The 17463-nt window shown below is 47.3% G+C and overlaps 1 protein-coding gene across 1 annotated transcript in view; it reads left to right on the top strand.

The window, feature by feature from the left end:
- COL27A1 (collagen type XXVII alpha 1 chain) overlaps nucleotides 1–17463 on the top strand; it is a 1047548-nt gene that overhangs the window by 693259 nt on the left and 336826 nt on the right. Inside the window, exons 29-30 of the mRNA XM_086924958.1 lie at nucleotides 11817–11870; nucleotides 13072–13125. Coding sequence (XP_086781084.1) covers nucleotides 11817–11870; nucleotides 13072–13125 — 108 coding nt within the window. The remainder of the gene's footprint in view (nucleotides 1–11816; nucleotides 11871–13071; nucleotides 13126–17463) is intronic.

Raw genomic sequence — 17463 nt, 5'->3', positions numbered from 1 at the left:
ACTCCGCAGGGTTCAACAAAAGACTCCCAAACGATGTTCAGTAACTTTATCCAAATTTATATAAGTTTTTCAATAGTTTTAGATATTGTCAGCATATCATTTGTTAAATGCAGTCATCATAATATCATTCTTGAAGATTATATATTTGACTTTAACTCCGATGCATTTCGGGCTCGGAGGCCCTTTTTTAAGGAGTTCTAGAAATGAAGAAGATATTGCCATCAATGTACGACCATTTCCAGTATTTTTGATAGCGTTCAGGACGGATACGCTTCCTGTGAGAGCACCCTACCATATCGAACTTTTCTACAACTTCGACCACACACACAGCTGTGCACCTTCTGACATACTGTAATGTGCCTACTTTGACATCATACTTTTGTGTAGAAGCGGGCAATCCGAGAAATATCCTCTTTCCTCTGTTAAGTGCCAGGCTCATCATCGCTGGTCCTGCAGCTGCTCCGGCGCGGGTTTGCCCTCAGTGCCATACAAGGAAGAAAGCTCGAGCCGTAAAGTGGCTAGTTCTGAAACCTCTAAGCGTTATTGTGGTCAGGAGAAAGAGGCCGAGATAGAAAAACTTCAAGATCGGCCTCTGAACGCAATAAAAATCAGGGGAGAGGAGAGGCGGCTTAGCGGCTAGAGCTGCTGATCTTAGAACAACGGAACACGGGTTCGAATCCCTGCATCGGTCGAACCTTCATGCCGTGGCCCTGGGGATCTCGGCCACCTGGTTTCCTTCTACGTGAATCCGGCATTCTGTTTGACGTCACAGCTGGAACGTAAACGAGCCACAAAATGGCCTTCTTAGTAAAAGAAGCGAACTGCTTAAGATCACTACCAGTCATTTCGATCAGCTATGTAAATTGGAAAACTCGCTGCTTATGCCATTACCGTCACATTTAACATGGGCTTCAATCGGAATTCCATAGAGCATATTATAAAGCCCATTATCGCAGTTTTCTGCCGCTAAAACGGCGATAATTTTATCCCCTGTCTTGATAATATGCTCCTAAATATTTCGTGCTGCACACTGCAACGCAGGAGCGAGACCTAAAAACTACTGCTTGTATCTTTCTGCCAACCTCAAGAAGGGCATGCCATTTCAAAGACAAGGATCGCCAGCTGGATTGTTAGATACATCCAAACCTGCTGTAATAAAGCTAAATGAACTTTACCTTCCTACCCCAGACCACACTTGATTTATTTATATTTTTAACTATTTAAAATATTTTAATTCAACATTATTACCCATGAGGTTTTATTTTAAGCTCCTACCACCATTATCTTCTATGGCGGGGTGTTGCAGTACAAGTGGTTGGCCATGTGTCAGGCTGGATTTCCTGCTGTTTCTTTTTTTCAGTAGTTATTAACACTTGTAAATTCGGCCACACACTCTTTTCTAGGGGGCAGAAATGTGTAAGCCTACACTTTTGAGTAACTTTATACTTTGATTTTGGGTATAGCCCAGGTAGTAAAGTTACTCAAAACTGTAAACGTACAAGTGGACCTTACTCACAAACGTAAGTTATCGTTATCAAAAGCCCCAACAATTTCTAACAAAATTCACTACATATCAAATAAAAATGAAAATGTTGGAGAGAGTGGGTTTAAAACAATTATTTACAAATTAAATGAATATAATACTGAACAAACAAGTGGCAGCCAAGGAACCCAAAGCCGCACAATCTTGAGCGACCACTTTTATCAATGCACCCACATTGTCCACCATAATGGCCAGCTGCTCATTGACCATGAATTATTAAAAATTATATATGCAGATAAGAGAGGCAATGAACAACGATTGTTTAGCAAAGGTGATTAACTTAAACCTAAGATTCGTAGACCCTTGATATCCATGTAGCGTATTCTTTATTAAGATCCTTCATCACTATTACAGACAGCACAGCCAACACATTTCACCTTAACAAAGGCTTCCTCAGGGCAAAATCATCATTCCACTGGTTCTCCTAGACATGGAAGGACATATACCTACCAAGGTCCAATTGATTGGGATACAACTGCTCTCAATAGTTCAGTTCCTCAGGTCATATAGTCTGGTTCCTATCTATCGCACAAGCGTTGTAGAGTCAGCCGACGCATTCAACCACAGTCGTGTAGAGGATTACCCCATGCCGTACAGCCGCTGGAGGTCGTGTGAACCGTAATGCACTATGGGCCTGATTCACAAAAGTAAACTTAAACTTTTGTGTATGTTTACAGTTTGCTACCGGGGCACTCTCCTGATAGACAGGTTCTTAGTTCTTGCGCCTAGAGGGCTCGCTCCCGCCAGACAGAGTGCAGAGCTTAGTTCTAGCGCCTAGAGGGCCCTCTCCTGCGCTATGCTGTCTAAAACTTGAAGTGCGGTATAGTCCCAACACCGCGCTTCACGTTTTGTTCACTTCCACCCCAACATCTTTTCACATTTATATTGCACCTCCTAAACGCAATTTTGAGCAATGACCCACTTTTGAGGTAAAGTAAGCCTGGTCTCCAGCTTACACATTGTTTAGCTGCTAGTCAAACATTACCGGCTTGTTTCGAAATATATACGGCGCGTGCATTTTTAAAATCGAGTCAAGAGGTGCAATGTAAATTGCAAAAAAACACGCGCTTTCTATATTTTGAAACAACAAGCCGGGAATACCTCCTAAACAGAATTCTGTGGCATGACGTACTGTTTCAGGAAAGTCAGCCTGCTCTCCAGCCATGATTCGTTATTAGTTAAACATTACTGTGTTATTGTTTTAAAATATATACAGAGCGTGCATTTTACAATTGTGTCTAGGAAGTGCAATGTAAGTTGCAAATTGCACGAGCTCTATATATTTTGAAACAAGAAGGCGGGAATGTTCGGTCTTTGCTTTACACATCTAGGAAACTGGCAACTTGCGCCACTGGGGGGCGGTGAGGGGGGTGGGAGGGCACAAGGCAGACAGAGCCACCCTCCTTGGTGAATGCCTTGTAAATTGCACGTGTGAGCAGTAAAGAGACCGGAGGCGCCAGGAGAGCACCAAACACACAGAGACATACTCCTTAATTAATGTTTCCCCCCAGAGGACAATCATTTAACGTTTAACTCCAAACATTTTGCTTCATGTCAATTTTTTTTAAAAAAGGGTCTGAATTGTTCTCCATTATATAAAGCACACACTGCTGCGATCACACTCTCCATGTATGTTTTGGAAATGTTGTTATGGCACTTAATGTCTTTATTTCACTTGTTTAGGAAGCCAGTTTTATAAGCCCAGTGCCCATTTTGCCATTAATATGTAACACTCCTATTTGCATACATGTTTCAACATTATCCACAATTATAAAAACTTTTAATATTGCTCTGGCAAGTAAACAGTGCCATGCTGAGATGCAAATGTTTCTGCTTACTCTTAATGGCTTCTTTTTAATTCCGCAACTTATGTACATTTGGCTATAGAATGCGAAGAAGTATTTTTCGCAAATGCTCAATTTAAAACAACATTTTTATCAAGAGAATACATTCACGAAATGGATGTGTGCGATTTTGTTGGTGTTTTTGTTCTGTTTTAACCTCTGCCTAACACCTATGACCCCATATTGACAAATTACTGCACCCTTGAGTTTTGAAGGATTCCTTTTATGTCTATAATCCTTTAATCCTCTAATCTCTAGTTGGTGACTGCTTGTGCAGGGTGCACTTTTGAACACTGTTGATTTTCATGTGTCATGCATTTTGTGGATGTGATTTGTAAGATTCCGGTTTATGGTATTGAACAGGGTGTGTCTCCTACTAGGGGTGTTTTTGGCCTGACTCTGTCTGACTGACTCTGCCTGTCACTCTGTATCACTGACTCTGCCTATCACTCTGTCTGAATGACTGTCTGTCACTCTGTCTGACTGAGTCGGTCTGACTGAGTCTGACTGACTGTTTGACTAACTCTATCTGTATGACTAACTTGGTCTGTCTAACTGACTCTGTCTAACTAACTGTGAATCTGTCAAATGACTCTATCAAAATGACTGACTCTGTCTGGCTCTGTTTATCTGAATCTGTCTCTCTGTATTCCTCTGTCTGGCAATGTATATGACTGTCTGTCTGTCTTACTCTGTCTGACTATATCTAAGTCTATCTGTCTCACTCGGTCTGTCTGACTGTCTGTCTGTCTAACACTGTCTAACTCTATCTGACACTGTCTAACTGTAACACTGTCTGTATGTAGTAAGTGTTATGCTATCTATCGCCCTCACTCAATCACCCTCACTCTATCTATCTATCGCCCCTCACTCTATCTATCGCCCCTCACTCTATCTATCTATCTATCTATCGCCCTCACTCTATCGCCCTCTATCTATCTATCGCCTTCACTCTATACATCTATCTAGCTAGCGCACACTCTATCTATCTATCGCCATCGCTCTATCTAACAATCGCCCTCTATCTATCTATCTATCTATCTATCTATCTATCTATCTATCTATCTATCTATCTATCTATCTATCTATCTATCTATCTATCTATCGCACTCTATCTATCTATCGCCCTCTAGCTATCTATTGCCGTCACTCTATATACCTATCTATCGCCCAAACTCTATCTATCGCCCTCACTATATCTATCTATCGCACTCACTATATCTATCTGTCTATCTATCACCCTCACTCTATCTGACTATCTATCGCCATCACTGTATCTATCAATCACCCTCACTCTATTTATCTATCTATCGCCCTCACTCTATCTATTTATCGCCCTCCCTATATCTATCTACCGCCCTCACTCTATCTATCTATCGCACCAACACAACGTCACTCAACAGCACCACAGCATCACTCGTCGCAAACACAACATCACTCAGCGCCAACACAGCATCAAGCTGGGCAACCATTCAAGAACAACTGGTTCAAATATGTTCTTTCAATGTTTCAAGCCTTATTACAAATTTCACAAAAAAATTGTTAATATTTCACGTCTGTTCTCGGATTTTCGTCACAATAAAATACAATGAACATAATCTTCACAAAAGTTCATTAGAACAGTTTATACTACTGCCATTAAACATTACAATAACTTTTATTTAAGTATTAATTATTTACAAAAATTAAAAGACAATGTTATTAGTAATATCAATACATATATGTCCCATAAAAACAAAACATTTTGCTTTACAAATGCTATAGGTGTCACATTTGCGAAAGTTAAAACAATTGGCATTATCAATGACAAAGCTATTAATTTCGCTAATTTCAAAACCAGCACATTTAAAAAAAAATTGTCATTTACAAAACCAATAGCTCAAACTCTCCTAACACGAAACCTATTGCATTGCAAATGCTTGTTAAACTTAGGTAATTGTCAATAAGGTTGGTTACAAGTATTTCGAGGCAACCAACTCCAGCAGGGGCGTCAGCAAGGCAGTGGCGGCGCCTCTGCTAAGGTGGAGGAGCGCCGCCCCGGGGAACGTCCTTTACAACGGAACTTTTACAACGAAGTACCGTTACGACGCAGGTTTAACAACGAAAGTCATTACAACAACTTTCGCTGGAGGGCACTCTAGGATAGGTAATAGTTTAATTTACTATCCAACACCTTCCCTCCTATCCACGGGGACTGGAGTTGGAATAGTAAATTAAACTATTCACTATCCAGCGCCACCCAACGCAAGTCGTTGTAACAACTTGCGTTGTAAAACCTGCGTTGTAACGGTACCTGTGTAAAAGCACGCGTCGTACCGTCATACATCCGCCGCCCCACTGCTTTTCAGCAGTGGGAGGAAAAATAAAATGATAATAACTGAAAGGCGGGGCGGGCTGCTCTGCTGACCGAGCAGCGGAGGGGCCGAATCCTTTCGGCTCCCTAAAGCACGAAGTTCATAAAAAGCAGTGTTTTATTAACCCAATGCCCGAAATGTATTGGGTTAATAAAACACTGCTTTTTATGAACTTTGTGCGTCTGTACTTGTTCTTGGAATAAGGTCTGGATGGACAAACCTGAACATGTGAAATCAGTGAAAATTAGCATATTTCCTTGCGTGTGGAATTAAAGAGAAGAGAAAAAGTTGATTAACGGAACTAAAGGCAAAGAAAAACCATGATTAAATTGAGCAGAAAGGAAAAATTGCACAAATCGCATGATGCTGTGCCTTGGAATTTGGGATGGCGTTCCGTCCCAAAATACAGTGATGTAGTACTCGTGCTGCCAACAGGGCAGGGCACCATTCCAACGAGCACGCGAGAATGAATGTAAGCTGTGAATTAAAATGGATGGATATTGTTAAAAGTGGGTGTGCATTCCCTATCTTGAACAGTTGTAGATTCGTTATGAAGGCATGCTGGACCTGCCGGTACCTGAAATATTCTGTGTCTGCCAGTTCACGTTTGAGCTGAAGCGATGCAAACATCACCACTTCGCCCCCTTCCCACGGATCCCCGATTTTTGATAACCCTATCAGATCCCATTTGTTAAATCCCTTAGACTTCCCCAGGCTGCCCAGCTGTTCCGAGTCCCATAGTGGGGTGGCCAACGAGAGTCTTCTGTCCCACCCCAAGCTGCGGTTCGCTGCATGCCAGACTTGGACTGAGTATCTAATTGGTCCATTTAAGGGATAACTTGGGGACCAGGAGTAGAGCTCTCTATTGTGGTTCGTGCCAGATAGTATCCGTCTATCCATTCTATACCCCAGATCGTCCCCAAGGCAATAAGTGCAATGATTTATGGCTGCCAGGTGGGCTGCCCAAAAAAAAATGTTAATGTTTGGGAGCCCAATTCCTCCGTCATACCATCAGAGTGTAAGTTTATGCAGCGCTATTCGGGGCCTACCATCCCACCGCAGTTCTCTCTGGAGGCCCTCAATCTCTTCGAAATATCTAGTCGGGACCATATCAGGGGAGTTCTGCAAGATATAAAGGAAGCGCGGCAGGGCCATCATTTTGAAGAGTGCTGCTCTTCCCAGTAGTGACAATGGCAACGTCCTCCAGCTCGCAACATCCCGCTTCAGCCTCTGCAATGGGGAAGGAGATTAGGTTCATAACGGGGTTTAGTGTCAGAGGTGACATAGATTCCTAGATATTTGAAGCCCATTTCTGCTGTTTGACTAGGGCAACCCCTGGGTGGGGAGGAGGATTCCCATGGAGAACGTAGAGTAGGGACTTGTTCCAGTTGATCTTGTACCCTGAGTTCCTCCCAAAGCTTGTGAAAATGTCGAATACTATGTGGAGTGATGTTTTCAGGGAGGCAAGGTATAGAAGAATGTCATTAGCATATAGGGCGTTGCGATCGTCCCACCCCTCCATCCACTTGAGTCCCCTGATCATTGGATCTCTGCGTATCCATGCCGCTAACGGCTCCAAGGAGAGAGCGAATAGTAAGGGCGAGTGCGGACATCCTTGGCGGGTCCTTCGTCCCAGAGTGCATACCTCTGATTTTTTATTGTTGACCACCACTTGTGCCAGAGGGGCGGTGTAGAGAGGCCTCACCCACAGATGAAGCCGGCTCTGAAGCCCAACTTTGCCAGGACTGTGAAAAGGTATGGCCATTCAATGGTATCGAATGCCATCATGGCATCTAGCGAGACCACCACTGCGTCTTCCTGGATCGTGTCCAATGTTCCCAGCACGCCCTGTAGTCATCGTAGGTTTAATGCAGTATTTCTGTGAGGCATGAAGCCGGACTGGTCGGGGTGCACCAATTTACATATGACCTGGGTCAGGCGGTTAGCCAGTAGTTTTGCCAGTATTTTGGGTTCTGCATTCAGCAGGGAGATGGGCCTATTTGATGAGCATTCGTCTCTCGGTTTCCCTTCCTTATCTATAGTGACCATTATTGCTACCCTCTGGTCATGTACTCGCCTCGAACATGGCTTTAAGCTGGGGGGGGAGCTGTAGTTTGTATAGCTCAATGGGCAAGCCATTGGGACCCAGGGCCTTGCCGGGTTGAAGGTTTCTTATTGCCTGCACTATTTCAACAGCCGTAAGGGTACTATCTAGTGTTTGCCGTTCCTCATCAGACAATGTGGGCAGATTGCTCTCAGTGAGAAGATTTTTTTTAACCTTCTTTTGGCAAATCAGAGCTTCTCTGATATACGACCTTGTAGTGGTTCGCAAACTCATTGGCTATGGCCTGAGGATCTGTTATCTTGGCACCCAAGCAACTCATCAGTTGTGGTACCAATCTACTCCCCCTTTCCCTCCTATCTAACCAAGTAATCAATTTCCCTGCTTTATCTCCCTAGTCATACATCTGCCGTCCTTGTCTCTCACTAGAGCGCCTGTCGCCCCAAATAAGAAACAATCAACTAACTCTTACACTTGTTGTTCACCACTGCAAGGCCAGTCTCTCCCATAGGACAACATTAAAGTTAACTTATTACATTTTATAAGTGCAACTTTCAGATGGGAAGAGGTAACCAGTTCAAGTTTGGTGTCTCTGGAAACACATTTTAAAATCCTAATTTATGGTGAATTCAGATATTAATTTGCAATTAATTTGCAATTCTGAAAATACCTCTTTTAGACAGTTGGGCTTTGTGTATTGTTCCTAGACAACCAAACACAGTAGGGAGCTTAGGAATGCCTGGATGGGCCATCACTGGCAGATTGTGAGGGCCGGGCTGGACAGAGCCCCTCTTACACCTGAATAAGCTGTGTCCTGCCTTCACACAAAGGGCTGCATACCCCCTGTTGTTCGTCTAGAGCCTGGGCAGGGAAGGCAGTATGCCTGGGGACTTCAAAGGGGAACATCGATAAGCTTCCCCCCCCCCACTTCAAAAGCACAACTGGGTTTGAATACTGAACCTCAGACACCAACTCTTCAGTATACTTCTGAACCTGTGGATACTCTGCCAGGAAGAAGGACTGCTTTGCTGCTACAAGGATTGTCACTCTGATAGACTGCTGATCTAAAGAAACTGCTGCCTTGCTGTGCCGACCTGCTGCCTGCTTCCCTCTTGCCAGGGGAAGAACTGGAACTGCAACTTCCTTTTGAACCCAGGACCCCAGAGTGACTCAAAGGGCTCTTCTGCTGGCCTCCTGATCTTAGCCTCAGGGACATAAAAGGCTCCCAACCAGCTTCTAAACCCAGCTGGAGCGAGTTTCTCACCCTCAACTGGTGCCTTTCAGGTCCTTGACCCCTGCTGTGGCTCACTGGCTCTTAAATCAAGTCTTTGGCTCTTTGTGACCTTGAACGGGCCCGCTTGCACCAAGACTGTGCTACTTGCACCGAAAATCAGCGCATGCTGCTGCCAGTTCGTCTCTTCACACAGCAAGCATCACATCACTTGCCTGCAAATGACCACCAACGTGAAGTACCAGCCCACCTGTTTGTGCTACGCCTACAACCGCCGGCGACACCTCTTTGCACCCCTGCAACCCTTTCAAATGCGTCCGGTACTCTTGGCACAAAACTTGAGAAGGTAAACCTTCAGCTGGACTAGACTGGGACTGTATCTAACCTGCGCTCCTCTTGACTTTGACCTGGTCCAACACGGCCAGATAGCTGCAGTTTGTGCTTTCTGCTTTAAGGTGCTATTTTTCACTATATCTTAAAAAATTCCGAACTCTGGTTCTACTAACTGGATTTTAGTCATTTTGGTCTTGTTTTATTTCTTAAATTAAGCTCTATTTGTCTAAGAGCGCGGTGGTGCCAGCATCCACCTGTGAGGTTAATCGCGCTGACACCCTCATGACTTCATGACACCCTCATGCAACTGCTTCGCACCCTCACACAACTGCATCGCACCCTCATGCAACAGCATCGCACCATCACGCAACTGCATCGCACCCTCACGCAACCTCATCGCACCCTCACGCAACTGCATCGCACCCTCACGCAACTGCATCGCACCCTCACGCAACTGCATCGCACCATCACGCAACAGCATCGCACCCTCGCGCAACTGCATCGCACCCTCACGCAACTGCATCGCACCCTCACGCAAATGCATCGCACCCTCACGCAAATGCATCGCACCCTCACGCAACTGCATCGCACCCTCACGCAACTGCATCGCACCCTCACGCAAATGCATCGCACCCTCACGCAAATGCATGGCACCCTTAGCTCCAGGATACCCTCCCTTGTCATGGTTCACTCAACAAATCTTCATAACATAACAAAATGGACACGAACCTAAACAGCAGCGAGAGCAGTCGCTTACAGTCGCTAAATGTGGTCTCATGGAAGGATTTTTTTCCCTATAAATTACTCTTAATTAGGCGTGCCGGGTAATCACGTTATTGTCAGTAATTCTCTACTGAATACTAATGTGAAATTACGTAAATTATGCTGATTATTCTGGCTTGAATAAAATGATCCCCAGGCCTGGTCGTGAGACAGGTCATGTGATCATGCAAGAGGGCTGTGGCAGGTCATGTGATCATGCAAGAGGGCTGTGGCAGGTTATGTGATCATGCAAGAGGGTTGTGGCAGGTCATGTGAGCATGCGTTGGTTGTGAGACAGGTCATGTGAGCATGCGAGAGGTCTGAGACAGGTCATGTGAGCATGCGAGAGGTCTGAGACAGGGCATGTGAGCATGCGAGAGGTCTGAGACAGGTCATGTGATCCTGCAAAGGTCGTGAGACAGGTCATGTGATCATGTGCTGGTCGTGAGACAGGGCATGTGATCATGCGAGAGGGCTGAGATAGGTCATTTGTGCATGCGAGAGGTCTGAGACAGGTCATGTGATCATGCGATGGTCGTGAGCAGGAGCGGTCCGTACAGGGAGTTCCGTGGGGCGGTGAGGCGGGCGGGGAAGGGGCCGGGTAGGGGGTAGTAAACACCGGAATATGGATGCATGGAGGTAAGTAAACATTGCATCGCATATGATTCCATGACAGTCATGTAATCATATGATGGTCGTGAGACAGGTCATGTGATCATGTGATGGTCGTCAGACAGGTCATGTAAGCATTCAAGAGGTCTGAGACAGTCTCATGAGACAGTTCACAGGGTTATGGGACGGGTCATTGGGACCCTCTGTAGGCCGGTTAGACATCTCACTTTTCTGTGGTCACTGGCATGACCCTAGGCGGTGGACATGTGTCGGTAAGGGCTACTCACTGAAACCGCGACTCTGCGTTGAGTCTCAGAAGGCGTATGTGGCTCTCTCCGTTGTTTGATGGTCAATGCAGGTCACGTCCCAAAGCCCACCCTTCACAGGGTTTTCTACCTCACAAAAGCTTCACCACAGACCCTGTCTGCCCCAAGCTTCTGGTTTCGGGGTACTTATCATGAACAAGAACACCTCTTACAGCTAGTGAACCCCTAAGCACCCAAATATACTAGATCTATATGCAACCAGGTGATAGGAAGCTCAGCCAAAAGCACGCAGTTGGGGTCTCAAATGCAAAGAAAGAAGAATTCTGGGGTGGAAAGACCTCATTCGAAGGGGGGTCTGACGGGGTACGCAGTTTCAACCGATCATACGCCGGAGCTCACCCCAAAGTCCTGAGCTGCTTCCTCAGCTCAGACGCTTTGCCTTTTACAACATAAATCTATTTATCAATAAGCCAAACAATTCGATCTGCCTCTGCTTTCTCTTCGCTCGCCTTTTTGTTGTCCTCATTCTCCTTCTTTCTTGTACTTTTCATCCTTCTTTGTTGTAGTTGTTCTCTTTCTTATCCTTTTTTGATTTTCTTCTTCTGCTCTTTCTCTCCCTTTCTTCATTGGATTTCTTTCAATATTTTTTTTTCATATTTTAAAGAAAACCTGGAAAATGTTTGTAACAAGTCTTTGTGTACACTAAAATTAAAAATAAATAATAAAGTAATGTTAAAAGCTAAGTATTGATGGCCAGCTTCGTCCATGCATGACACCGAGTTCACCTAACCTCTCCTCTCTTGTTTCAGGGCCCCCCGGGACCGCCGGGACCCCTCGGCCCACTGGGTGCTCCGGGGCCGAAGGTGAGTGTTCCTGCCTCCGATTGTAATGTTCCTTCTTGACTGATCCCTTCTCCTGTCCTCCCCTTTAATCCCTTTCATAATCAATAATTATTAATCACCTCTCCTGCTGCTGTTCCTAGGTATGCGCTCTCTCCCAAACGGTGTCATTTATTAATTTAATGGGATTGTTATGTATTTCATTACTGTTAGGAAATGGGCTGTGATATATGGTGTGGTTGGGTGACCTCCCTGTGTCATACCCTTATCATCCCCTTTAGGACCAGCTGGTTTCACCAGAGTTGAATGTGGTCACTTCGAGTTAGTTTGGGCGACCAACTTTAAAAAGGAGCCCCTCAAGGGGGCCAGCAAGGCCCAACAAAACAGTTACCGCCTTAAAAAGCCGTCTTCAGGCCAGTTCCAGCGTCAGTGACGCTGTGCCATTGGCTTCTATCGAGTGGTCCTGAGGCAAGGGATACAGGACGCAGAAGATGCTCAAGGATGCTGAAGATGCTGAGGATGCTGAAGATGCTGAGTACGCTGAAGATGCTCAAGGATGCTGAAGATGCTGAGGATGCTGAAGATGCTGAGGATGCTGAGGATGCTGAGGATGCTGAAGATGCTGAGGATGCTGAAGATGCTGAGGATGCTGAGGATGCTGAAGATGCTGAAGATGCTGAGGATGCTGAAGATGCTGAGGATGCTGAGGATGCTGAAGATGCTGAGGATGCTGAAGATGCTGAGGATGCTGAAGATGCTGAGGATGCTGAAGATGCTGAGGATGCTGAAGATGCTCAAGGATGCTGACGATGCTCAAGGATGCTGAAGATGCTGAGGATGCTGAGGATTCTGAAGATGCTCAAGGATGCTGAAGATGCTGAGGATGCTGAGGATGCTGAGGATGCTGAAGATGCTGAGGATGCTGAAGATGCTGAGGATGCTGTGCAGTTGATGGGGCTCCTCCTGTCAGAACCCAGTATCCAGCGGGGCTCCTCCTCTGTCATAGCCCTCCAGAGAGAGAAGCTTCTCCTCTGTTACAGCCCCCTGCAGAGCGGGTCTCCCCCAGAATCCCCACTTCCCGTTGCTCTATAAATGGGGCGCCTCCTGCGTGAAGCCCCGCTCTAAGGAGCTCTCTTCTGTTTTGGCCCCGACAAGCATCTGTGGCCGCAGCTTTGCTATGATCTGATCTCTTGTTTCCCCTAACACTTGAAACCTTTTCTTGTAGGGACCTCCGGGCCCATCGGGTGAAGCTGGCACTCCTGGTGAACCTGGCATGAAGGTATGAGCAGCACCTTGAAAGTTACACACTGCCCTAAGAAGCACACTTGGGGAACTCTTCTGGGAGGGGAGGCACATTCCCATAGAGAGAAAATTGCTTTTGAAGTGAAGCATCTGAAGAAGGAAGAGCGCCCCTCCTGTCCCAGCGGGTGACCATAAACTTGCCTTAACTACCCTGAATCCTGTGCCCCAGGGTGGGGCTAAGGGAGGGAAAAGTGGGCACCAGAACCTGGGTCGGTTCTGTAACCCAGTGTCAGGAGAGGCAGTCTGTGAGCATGGGGAGGCGGTGGTCTGTGAGCGGGTGTAGTGCGAGTTGGGGAGTGGATGGTCTGTGAGCAGGGGGAACGGGTGGTCTGTGAGCAGGTGGAACGGGTGGTCTGTGAGCGGGTGGAAGGCAAGTGAGGGAGTGGGTGGTCTGTGAGCAGGTGGAAGGCAAGTGGGGGAGTGGGTGGTCTGTGAGCGGATGGAATGGGTGGTCTGAGCAGGTGGAACGGGTGGTCTGTGAGCAGGTGGAACAGGTGTTCTACGAGCAGGTGGAATGGGTGGTCTGTGAGCGGGTGTAACGGGTTGTCTGTGAGCAGGTGCCATGCCTGGCTAGGGATGAGTGAAAAGCTGCACAGTCAGGGTGGAACTCAGACAAGGAGAACAAAAGTGTTGGTGGCCTTTTGAGGCACCGCTGAGAGTGTCTGTTGGTGGCCATATAAGAATCCAGCTGTGGGGTTGTGTTAGTGGCCAGATGATACGCCCGCTGTAACGTTTGTGACCAGGCACAGAGCAGAGCATTAGTTTTTGGGGTGTCTGTTGTTAGTTCTGTGATTAGGTGTTGGGCATATAGTGGGGGCTGGGGCAAGCTAAGGGTGCCTGTGGCCCAATACTGGTAAGCTGTGACAGCGGCGCGTGACCTGTCAAGGAGCCAGGTTTGCCGTCTGTGAACTCTCATGGGATAGGGGCAACAGTCTGACCAGCTGAAGGCACAGGGGCATCCGTCTGTGACCACTCACGGGACAGGGGCAGCTGTCTGACTGCTTGATGGGACAGGAACGACAGTCGGTGACCACTTAAGGGACAAGAAAGAGATGGCCGTCCCTGACCACCTATCGAACTGGTCCATGGCTGCTGATGGGACGGAGATGACAGTCTGTGACCACTGATATGACAAGAGTGGCAGTCTGTGACCACTGATGAGGCAGGAGGGGCAGTCTGTGACCACTGATGAGACAGGAGAGGCAGTCTAGAGCCATTGATGGGAGAGATGGCAGTCTACAGCGACTGATCATCGAGAGAAGGGAGTCTACGTCGAGTGGTCGAACAGGGACGGCAGTCTGTGACCACTGATGGGGCAGGGACGTCAGTCTGTGACCGCTTACGGAACAGGGACGTCAGTCTGTGACCAGGTGACAGGACAGGGATGTCAGTCTGTGACCAGGTGGCGGGACAGGGACGTCAGTCTGTGACCGCTGATGGAACAGGGACGGCAGTCTGTGATTGCTGACGGAACAGAGACGTCAGTCTGTGACCGCTGACAGAACAGGGACGGCAGTCTGTGAACAGGTGACGGAACAGGGACGTCAGTCTGTGACCGCTGACGGAACAGGGACGGCAGTCTGTGACCAGGTGACGGAACAGGGACGGCAGTCTGTGACCGCTGACGGAACAGGGACGTCAGTCTGTGACCAGGTGACGGAACAGGGACGGCAGTCTGTGACCAGGTGACGGAACAGGGACGGCAGTCTGTGACCAGGTGACGGAACAGGGACGGCAGTCTGTGACCAGGTGACGGAACAGGGACGGCAGTCTGTGACCGCTGACGGAACAGGGACGGCAGTCTGTGACCAGGTGACGGGACAGGGACAGCAGTCTGTGACTGCTGACGGAACAGGGACGGCAGTCTGTGACCAGGTGACGGAACAGGGACGGCAGTCTGTGACCAGGTGACGGAACAGGGACGGCAGTCTGTGACCAGGTGAGGGAACAGGGACGGCAGTCTGTGACTGCTGACGGAACAGGGACGGCAGTCTGTGACCAGGTGACGGAACATGGACGGCAGTCTGTGACCGCTGACGGAACAGGGACGGCAGTCTGTGATTGCTGACGGAACAGAGACGTCACTCTGTGACAGCTGACAGAACAGGGACGGCAGTCTGTGACCAGGTGACGGAACAGGGACGGCAGTCTGTGACCAGGTGACGGAACAGGGACGGCAGTCTGTGACCAGGTGACGGAACAGGGACGGCAGTCTGTGACCAGGTGACGGAACAGGGACGGCAGTTTGTGACCAGGTGACGGAACAGGGACGGCAGTCTGTGACCAGGTGATGGAACAGGGACGGCAGTCTGTGACCAGGTGACGGAACATGGACGGCAGTCGGTGACCAGGTGATGGGACAGTCTGTGACCACTGATGGGGCAGGGACAATAGTCCATGTCCAGGTGATGGGACAGGGAGAGCCGCCTGTGACCATTCATCAGGACAGTCTGTGACCACTATAGACAGCCATCTATCCAGTGTCCAGGTGATGGGACAGAGGTGGCAGTCCCTGACCAGGTGACGGGACAGAGATACTAGTCTTTAACCAGATGCTGGGGGGCTACACCTAGCAGCCTACGCCTGTGCCCAGGCCTCAAGAATCTTTATTTCGCCCTAAACTGCATAAAAACACAGATAAAAATTCAGTACAAGCCATTTGATTTTAAAAAATGACAATCGTTACAATGTATAAAACAACAGGTTAGCCTGATGGAGACAGCCTTACAACGCATATAAAACTCCGCGATCCCCCCGTCTTCCTCAGTGGATCCGAGAACAAGTGTCTATAGTTGTATAGAAAACTAGAAGTGCATGCGCGATACGCAAGCAACGCGGTAGCCTAACGTTGTCAATAAATCAAATTCAGTAAAGTGCATATGCAAAGTGTAAACAGCAGAAGATCATTAAAGTTCCCCCGTGTCATCCAGTTAAAAATGGAGTAGTCTGTAAAGTGCGAGCGCAATATATAAGTCGCATGAGGGCCTGTATCACAGAAAGCAATCTCATAAAACATATACTTGAAAACAATGATATATATACAAGTTACCTATGCCTCTGGTATTCCTGGGTCCCTGTGGCCCTCCATGGAAATTTACAGTACAAGGGCTACTTAAAAAACAATTCATGATACACAGTTCACACATCCCCTCTGGTGTTCCTAAGGCGCATTGCCACTCTTAAAAAATGTATAGTACAATACAATGTTAAAATATCCGCAGAAAGTTTCAAATACAGTAGAGCCCCCTTGGCCTGTCTAAACCCAGCTTTTTTAAAAACTCTTTTAAAAAAAGTTTCCTTGGGTGCATGTAATACGGGCATAGCAGCACAAAGTGAAGGGTGTCCTGCGGAGATCGAAGATCGCAGCCGCACGGACCCTTCTGCTCCTCCGTTTTAGTAAAACCTGCAGGCACCGCTAAGCTGTGATGTATGGAGTTCATCCTGAAACGCGTCATGAGGAACCTACCCTGGGCTCTGTGAATGAGATGCAGGTAAGGTTTAACGCCCGGGCAAGATTTCGTCAGGATATGCCTTCTCACTGCGGGTATTATTATCTCTTGGTCTTCCCTACTGGAACCCAATCATTTCAAAAACCCCCCCTTCACAATGGTCTTGTCCTTTGCCAATAAGTGAAAAGTTCCAGGCGACCCGTGGCTTTGCGAGATCCTCTGACATATTCAAGCTGTGGGATATTCATCCCCTTAGCCCGTGCCAGGCAGTCCTGAATGATATCTCTGGGTTTGTCCAGATCTTAACCCAACAACTGAGCGGTTTTAGTTTTATCCTGTCCTCGATATAAGCAGCACCCAACTCCTCATGTGCAATGAAGCCCGGGGTACTTTGTGGCACTTTCAGTAATCTTCTTAAAAGTTTATTCCCTTCAATGTGGAGCTACGTAGCATCCACCAAGCCCCAGACCTCACTGCCATAGAGAACTTTGGCTGAACATATTGAATTGTAGAGAATCAGGATCTGCTCAGGAGCCCAACGACCCAACCTATGTGCGTGGTTCATAATCGCCCCCGTACTTCTAGTTAGGGAACGACATTTGTCTGGACTTTTTCTATATGATGTGCCCAATCGTTTATTTGTATTTCTTTGGGGGCGCCTTCCCTACCTCCATTATATAGGATTTGGCTAGGTTAGCTCACAGATCCAGGCTCTCCATAAAGTGGATAAAGCCGTCTAACAGTATTTGTAGGCCACGCGGGGTTCGGGCCAGAAGTATTGCATCATCTGCGTAAAGCAGAACCTGAACCCCCCTATGACCTATCTTAGGCGAGTCCACTCCCAGCCCAGCCAATGCTTTCTCTAG

Source organism: Lissotriton vulgaris, chromosome 5 (genome assembly GCF_964263255.1).
Source record: "Lissotriton vulgaris chromosome 5, aLisVul1.2, whole genome shotgun sequence".
Lineage (NCBI taxonomy): Eukaryota > Metazoa > Chordata > Amphibia > Caudata > Salamandridae > Lissotriton > Lissotriton vulgaris.
The sequence above is the reverse complement of the archived record's forward strand: the minus strand, read 5'-3'. Positions and strand labels throughout refer to the sequence as shown.